The 8,377-nt window shown below is 37.5% G+C and overlaps 1 protein-coding gene across 1 annotated transcript; it reads left to right on the top strand.

Moving 5' to 3' along the window:
* Nucleotides 1-503: 503 nt before the first annotated feature.
* Nucleotides 504-5,731, top strand: LOC103713284 (F-box protein At2g32560-like). The gene is made up of 5 exons (XM_008800158.5): nucleotides 504-2,154; nucleotides 2,523-2,602; nucleotides 2,890-3,068; nucleotides 3,299-3,373; nucleotides 5,210-5,731. Exons 1-5 carry the CDS (start codon nucleotides 1,480-1,482, stop codon nucleotides 5,395-5,397), a joined length of 1,197 nt encoding a protein of 398 aa, XP_008798380.3. The 5' UTR covers nucleotides 504-1,479; the 3' UTR covers nucleotides 5,398-5,731.
* The last annotated feature ends 2,646 nt before the right edge of the window (nucleotides 5,732-8,377 follow it).

Below are 8,377 nucleotides of genomic sequence, written 5' to 3'. Positions count from 1 at the left end.
ACAGAGGTTATTGTTTAGGAGGAGGGAGAATGTTCCAGGCATTTTAGGAGCGGCATTTTTTTTTTTTGCTAAAAAAAGAGAAGGGGGGAGGAAGGGACAAGCCCACCCCCGCGTAGCAGCCCCGACCACTGAGCCCCCACCCCGCCAGGAGAATGTTCGATGCGGGTAGACCGAGTCGTGTGTTGGGCACCCCGACCTATTTTACTCATACCCTCCCCCCGTAGGCCGGCTCAGTTACCCGATCCGATCCTCCGTGTGAGTACGTCAGCGCTTTCAGACCTCGTGTCCAGGCGTGGGGCATCCGGTCTCCGAATTTAATCGACGTCCGCGCGTTTCGAATCTGAAACCACTTGGTTGGAAGCAAACGCTCCGTTCCAACTGGGCTACCACCTTGGTGGTTAGGAGCGGCATTTTTTGGGATGAAAACCGGAATGAAGAAAGTATTGACTTCAAAACTGCAATTGCTATATATGATTACAGATGTAATGTTAATCCGAGTAAGTTTGATAAATAAGTATAGGCAGTCAAAACCTGTTGTGTTAAAATAGTCAGGACTTTACTGACACGAATATCTTGATGAGATTTCCGGTCGAGCGATTTTCTCTACAATCCATTGGTAGATGCGGGAGAGATACTAGGAAAATTGGTGGAAGTTAAAAGAGATTGGCAAGCGTGCGTTCCTGGTTCCCCTCCCTCCCGAAATATATAGAAAACGATCGAACTCCAACCATTTATACCCACCCCTCCCTTTCCTTCTATCTCTCTCTCTCCCATCAAATCTTTGTATTTGTCCCAGGGAGAGGGAGAGAGATCTGGTTCTGGTGCCGAGGGGTTTGGTAGGTTGCGGTGAAGATCTTGATGAACTGAAAAGGGGAGGAATCCCACTTCATGTTCATCTCCATCTTCCTCTCCTCCATTCCTCTCTGCCGGATCTCCTCTCTTGTTTACTCTTTTATCATTTGTTCTGTGTACCACCTCTGACAGGTCTTCAGCTTACGTATTTTTGGTGTTGGTGTGGGTCACCAAACCCCAGCCCATTCCCCAACCAGTCGCATCATCTCTCACCATCATTCCACTTGCCCTCCAAGATTTAATCGATAGCTAATTTCTTCCTCATATTGGTAGCAAAAAGGCCTTGGATCCTTCCTCGTAGCCTTCGGGGCATTATCTGAGGAGAGGAGACCCAGAAACCCAATCTCAGGCAAGTTCAGGTTATTTAGTCTGGCAAAAGATTGAGTTTTGGGTGTCTACGGTTCTGCCTTCCTCTGGATCCGTCCAATACCTGCTTTGAAGTTTTAGTGGGTTTCATCGCGTCAGCAATACCCAGTATAGATAAAGGATCATTCCTTGTTTGATCCGCAAATTTTTTATCAAATTGTTGCTTTTCTTGTAGCAATTGGGCCTTTTGTATATTTATTTAATCTTCCTGCGGAGCACCCAATCATCCCATCTTGAGAATATCTTCTTTTCCCTTATCTGATGCTTTTCTTCCTTGCATCTTTCTTCCCCCTCCTCTTCCTCCTCTTCAAGTCTCTCCCTTTTCGGCCCCTGCCTTCATGGGCAAGTGAGGTGACATTGCTCTCCAACTTGTTCTGGAAGGAATTCTTGTATTCTCTGGTGAAATCATTGAGAAATTGTAGCTTGGCTGGTGCTCGAATCCTTAGTATTTCCTCGAGGATGACTTCCAAAAGGAGGTGTGCCCCTGGAGTAGAAATTGAGGAGTCGTCGGTGGAGATGTCGGTCTTGGATTTGCCGGAATTGGCCTTGGAGTGCATTCTGGGGAAGCTGTCACCGGCCGGGTTGTGCAACATGGCGGCCGTGTGTAGCTCTTTGAGGGATAGGTGTAGGAGTGATTACCTGTGGGAGAGGCACATGAAAGAGAAATGGGGGAGGGTGATCGGCGGAGTGGCACACAGAGATTGGCAGTTGTATACGGCCTCGAGGAAGGTCTCCTCAGGCGGCGGCGTTGGGAGCACAAAGCAGAAGAAGTGGATCGGGGCTCTCTCTTGTGTCTGGCCTCTTTCTTGGATCAAGTCTAGGATTGAGAGCAGCAGCAAACCAAGCAACCCTTTGCCTGATGACTCCATCATGTCTTGGTATCTGTCACTGGAGAACGGCAAATTTTGGTTCCCTGCTCAGGTTTACAATCGCGAGGTATTGATCAGATAATCTGTTGCTGTAGTTTTATGCTTGGTTCCTTGTATTCGTCGGACCTGATCTGATGTACTTTTATGTTGTTCCTTGCACTCCCATATCCAAACTAGTAATACAGTTTAGATATAAATTATGCGCTTGTTTTTATCTGTTCTTGTTGAGGATTTATAAATTTGCATATTTGATGGTTCTAGTTCGTGGAGGTAATAATAACTTATGGTTTACTGGAAAGAGGACCAGTCTCTCCATTTTCCTGTTTTGGTCTTTATTTTTATGTGGTCTATTCTAATTTAGAAGCTTTTGATTGTGGGGCTTCTGTAGCTCCTGTTTTTGGAGATAAGTTGATGACTTTTCATCTATTTCTGCAGCATGGGCATGTGGGATTTATGCTATCATGTTATGATGCTGAAATTAGTTACGATTGCCACACAGACACCTTTCATGCAAGGTATGTATGAATTAGCCTAACATAGATGCAGACGCTCGTTTCAATTCTTTTCAATCAACCATGAATTTGGGTTGAAACAAATAGTTATTTTCCCTCTATCAGAAGGAAAACTACACTGATATGTCAAACTCTTCTTTATATGCTGGAGTTATATGTAAGAGCAGATGGGAATCCAAATTATTTTTTGTCTTAATTGATCAAGATTGGGAACATGAAGTTTAAACATATATGGTGTATAATTGGACCAAGTGCTTATAGTCACCATTAGTTAATATCTTGACTTATAGGTACCCACCACATGGGCGACGGGCTATAGTCATAGAGGAAGGATTGCAATGGGACAGGATAAGAGCACCACCAGTTGATACTCCTGCGCATGATCTTCATATTTCTGATTGTCTGAATGATTTACACCCAGGCGATCATATAGAGATTCAGTGGAGAAGGAATAAAGAATTTCCATATGGTGAGTACATCAACCCCTCGATTTTTTTCTAGTCTCTACAATGTGGTATGTTGGTCTTTCAATGTTCTTTGGCCAATTCTTGGACCAGCCTTTTGGTCGAATACTTCAGTTCATTTAGTTACTGAGATTTTCTTGTCTAGGATGCATATACAGAACAATTGTCATACTGTGAGGCGAGTTGAATCTGAATGGCTCTGTTCAACTTCTTATTTTCTGGTTATGTCTGGCAGGCTGGTGGTATGGAGTCGTGGGTCACTTGGAGACATGTGATGGAAATGAACATTTCTGCCGTTGTCATAATAACGGTATGGATCATAATAATGTCATTTTTATATTGCATCTGTTTTTCCTGAAGTCACAGGAAGAGGTGATTGTGTGTTACGCAATATGCTATGTACCTTGGAGAAGCTGGAATAAATGCTATATACCTTAAGATAAAATAATTCGAAGGATTTTTTCCTGACATATAACAGCAAGCAGATTGCTTTGTCGGTTGATTACTGATTTTGAAACCAAGTGGATGCTTTTTATCTTTTTTATTTATTTATTTTTTTTAAGATTAATCCCTATTTTTTTTTTGTATTTATTTATCAATCCCTATCTTCTTTAATTTTTATAAAAATCCTTGTAAATTTCTCTGTTTGTATAAATCAATCTTTCTGCTTTTTTTTTTGACTGCAAACTGGTTAAGGTTAGCCAAGGTTGCAGAAGGACAAAAATGCCCTTGTCTTTGTAACAAATGTGGCTGAAAATTTCACCTCTTCTTGCTCACTCTGCCCTCTTCTTGTTCGAGACTTGGCTGCTAGGGTACCAACGATAGAGAGTCACAGGTTAACAGGTTGGTTAGGTTTAAGGGCTAGGGGGAGGTATGAAATTAACACCATTAGGAGAATATATAAAAGTAGAATATTTCATTCTTATGTAGTTAACTTAGGGATGTATAAGCAGCAAGATTTCATGAATTAAAATACAAATATGAAAAAACATGGATTAGCATACAAATATAGAAGATTTTAGCAATGAATTTCTAAAAAACTCATTTATTTTCTTGGATATGAATTTGTTATTTTTTTATCAATATATATAAAATAATTTTTTTCAAGGAAAAATGGCTTATTAGATAATTTGCCATAAATTTTCCTAAGCTGTTTTTTACACTGCTAATTGCTTGCTTCTGATGCCACTCTTCTACTTCTGCTTAAATGTGTTTCTAAACCTTTTTCTGTTTCCAAGTTTGAGAATAACCAAGCAGTTGCGCCAAACCTCTCTTCTTTTAGCAGTTAAAGCTGACAAAAAAGTTGCCACCTTTTTTCTCTTAACTTCTGATCAAATATGTTGCATTATGTTTGCAAGCCTAGATCCCCTGTCATCATTATTATGATAGCAGAATTTGCATAACAGAAGTCTTGTTTTCTCTGGTATAGCTAGCTGAGATATATACAATATAGTGTTACATTTGATGCCATCTTAAAATTTTTACCTGAGGATTTTTTTTATGCTCTAAAGCTTACTCATATTTTATTTACATAGAATTTTTACTGTTCTCAGGGAACGGTTCTCATGACCTATTGGTCCGAGGATACACATATTATTTGCAGACAATAGTCACCAGAGAGATATGCCTATATTCTTGATCAAACTTTTTTAGGCTGGTAGCACTAATTGAAAGTTGCAGTTTTAGCGCACCAGCTTGACACTGACTAAACTAATTGTTCCTTTATCACAGTGTCCCTGTTGAGACAAGCTATTAAAACAGTACTATGCGTTAAAAGATGCATGCTTAAATACTCAAGGAGAGTAACAAGTTTACTAGGAATAGAGATTGACATAATATATTTCCGCAGGTTCTTAGAAGTTAGAACCTTCCCCCTACCGCTCCTAATTTCTTAAATAGCCAAAGTTGCTGTTGCATGTGAACTTTATGCGACTTCTAAAATTAAACATAAATTTACAAGCCTTAAGCTATCCTCTCGGACATTCGGACTTGGTGGTAACGTATGATTTTGTTTTGGCAGTTCTAACTTCTATTCTAATGTAATTAAATATTTACTTTCCTTGGACTTTCTTATTGTTGTCATTGTGCTTTGCTTCGTTTTTAATTCAACTTTATAACACAATTTTTTTCTGAACAATGTTTGCAGACACAATCATATTAGAGTTCGACCAGTACACACCTGGTTCAAGATGGAGGCAGGCATCAATAAACCGGAAAGATCATCGGGAAGAAGGCAATGAAACAGATGGGTTTTATGGAGGAATAAGGAAACTTCGTAGCAAGAATGAAATTGCTAAGTGGAAACAGATGTGGCCAACTGAGGTCCTGGAATAGATTCTCATTATCTGAGCATAACACCACATTGCAAGGCCCTGATGCTTTTCCTTCTGCTCATGTTATCTCTCCATCTGAACCGAGATCATGAAACTATTTCACCTCTCTCTGTCAACTGCTAAAAAGAATTTAGGATTAAAAGATGGCTTTGTAGCTAGAAATAGCCTATGGTTTTATTTTGGTACCAGCGGATGTCGTGCTCCATTTTTCTTTTGGTTGGTGGGGAACCCCAGCCAATTCATGTAACTCCAGGTCCTTGCAGATACCACTGTTTTGATTGTAGAATGAAAGCAAATCAATTGTAAATTACATATTAATTTACCTTTTATTGCCACGTTGGTCTCCAAGAATTTCATCACTCAATTGTTATTTTTTTGTGCTGATGACCAGAATGGCTTTAAGAGCTGAATTTGGACCCATAGCTTTTGGTATTTCAGCTTGCTTCTTGTCATTTTATGATTTATTTCTTTTAAATGGCATTGTATATTGAATGATAAAAACGTTGTCGGATCTTTCAAGCGACCGATCACCAAATAAGTGATAGAGCCATACCTCCAAATTTGTGTTGCTGCTGATCTACTGGAAAAAACATGATAGAAAATCTGATTAGTCTTCAAGGATGCCTCAGTTTAGGAAAGGTGTGAAACTGATGTCCCTATTTTTCTACTGAACGTCCACGTCAATGATGGTGATATCTGGGGGCAAACGTCGATGAATTGAGTCTCCATTATGAACATATCTAGTATGCCAAGTGGAACCCCTTTTCTCGTATACCATTCTTGGAGAGGGTTTCACGCAACCAACTTATAATTGTGTATTATTTGTGGAAGACGTACTTGCAGTGCCGTTTTATTTGGAGGAAAAAGAAATAACTGAAGGGGAGTCTTCCTACCCCTCCCCCCAATCTCTCTTGTCTAAGGGCTCGTGGGAAAAGAAGGGAGAAAAGTATGGTCAATGGAAAAGTAATGAGATGCCTCTTATTTGGTTGGAGTTTTCAAAAAAGAGAGATGAGAAAGTTGTATTCCTATGGGAATATAATTCCCACATTTTATGGGAAAGTCTTTCCCATGAGAAACATGGGAAAGTTACTTTCCCATGAGGCAGGAATCATTTTATTTTTATTTTTTTTCAAAAAGATACTTCAGCATTAAAGAAGCATTAAAGAGGCATTAAAAACCTAATTTTTATTAAGGGCATAATAGGAATTATACATAACTTTTCTAGGAAAGTGGATGGCCAACTAAACATAAGCACTTTGGAAATTTGTCACTTTTCCATGGTCAACCAAACATGCCAAAAGTACTTTCCTAGGCATCCTCTTCCTAGGAATTTGTTTTTTCAGGAATCATATTCTTAGGAGGAAAAATGCTTTTCGCGAACCAAACGAGCCCTAAAAGAGTTCAGCTCCGAGCGGTTCGGCCTGGTAAAGACCCATACTAGTTTGAGACTTAAAAAATTAGGGAAGAAAGGGATCCTCGATCTCTTTCTCTATCTTTTTTAAAGAGAGAGGACATAGAAGAGGAGATAGGAGAAGGAGATGGGAGAGCAAGGGAAAGATTAAAAGGGCAAGTTTCCTCTGACCCAAGTACTTCCCTCTTAAATTTTTCCTTTTTTTACATCCCAAAAATAGAAAAAATAAAAATATAAAAATATGCTCCAAAGTTTTGTATTTTTGTATCAATTATGATATATAATAAATATTAATCAGATATATGCAATGGTACAATATTTAAAATGTCAATGTTTATTTTGTTTTTATTAAAATATATTTTTACATGCAATTTAATAAAAAATAAAGGAGATGTTAGATGTCAAAATTTAGAATCATATTTAGAGTTTAACATTCATGTACTATTTTTTCTTGACAATAATTTAATTAATTTTCTGCATATTGGTAGATTCTCAAATAAAAGCCCAACTTTAAAGTAATTCCTAGATTAATTAGCCCATTAATGCTTAATATGGGATAAAAATATTTATGCAATACCTTAAATCAAATACTATATTAGGCATAATTAAGATTTGATTTTCAAGATTTTACATAAATTAAATATGTTTACATAAAAATTAATAAAAAGTATTATTAATTTAAAATTATGAAATTTTAGTAGCATATAAAGATATATCATATCTTTAAGAGTATTTATCATATTTTTTTTGATAGTTATGCAATATATATATATATATATATATATATATATATATATATATATATATATATATATATTGTAAAGTTAATATGAAAATAAATATTTTACAAAAATAGAATTAATTTCTAAGCAACTAGCATATTTTTTTGGATTTTTGAAAAAAATGAATTTTTAAGTAATTTAAAATTAAATTTTAATTAACCCATGAAATTTGTAGATAATTTGCAGATGCATAATGATAGTTGAGGCAATTTTTCTCTGGGCTTGATGACATATGGTTTTCAAGATTTCAAGATGTCAACAGTGGAGTCAAAATAGAAGGAAAATAAGAATCAAGATATCGGGTAATAGAACAACATGAAATACCTCAATGATACATCCTAGAAGAAATGTTCCCAAGAAGTTCATCAACTTTTTAAATAGGTTTTTTGAGACTTGGAGGGGAAGAGGAGAACATAGAAAAAATAGGTCGAGTTGGATAATAAGACAGCAAGGCCAACAAGGAAGACAGAGACAATTAGGAAGGCAAAACTAGTTAGGTTAGTGCTTACACCCTATCTCCATGATCTTGCTAGGGAACATGACTAAGCACAACGTAGACAAAGTTCGACAAAGTTAAGGTAAATGAAAATCATGTGACCTTTGCCAGGTTAGATAGGGTTCGACCATGATGAATTCTATCTAGGTACAGGCCAAAGAGGTAGATGTGCAGACAAAAAGATCAAGACTTGGCCATAATTAACTATAATACGAGACATATATGTCGGATGTTTTGTAGGAGTAAATCGAGGCAACTGATTGACCTCAAAGATTTTCCCAAGTGTAGACCA

The sequence above is a fragment of the Phoenix dactylifera genome, chromosome 2 (genome assembly GCF_051530095.1).
Source record: "Phoenix dactylifera cultivar Ajwa chromosome 2, Ajwa_hap1_PhDact_Kaust_v1.1, whole genome shotgun sequence".
Lineage (NCBI taxonomy): Eukaryota > Viridiplantae > Streptophyta > Magnoliopsida > Arecales > Arecaceae > Phoenix > Phoenix dactylifera.
This window is presented reverse-complemented; position numbering and strand designations above follow the sequence as displayed.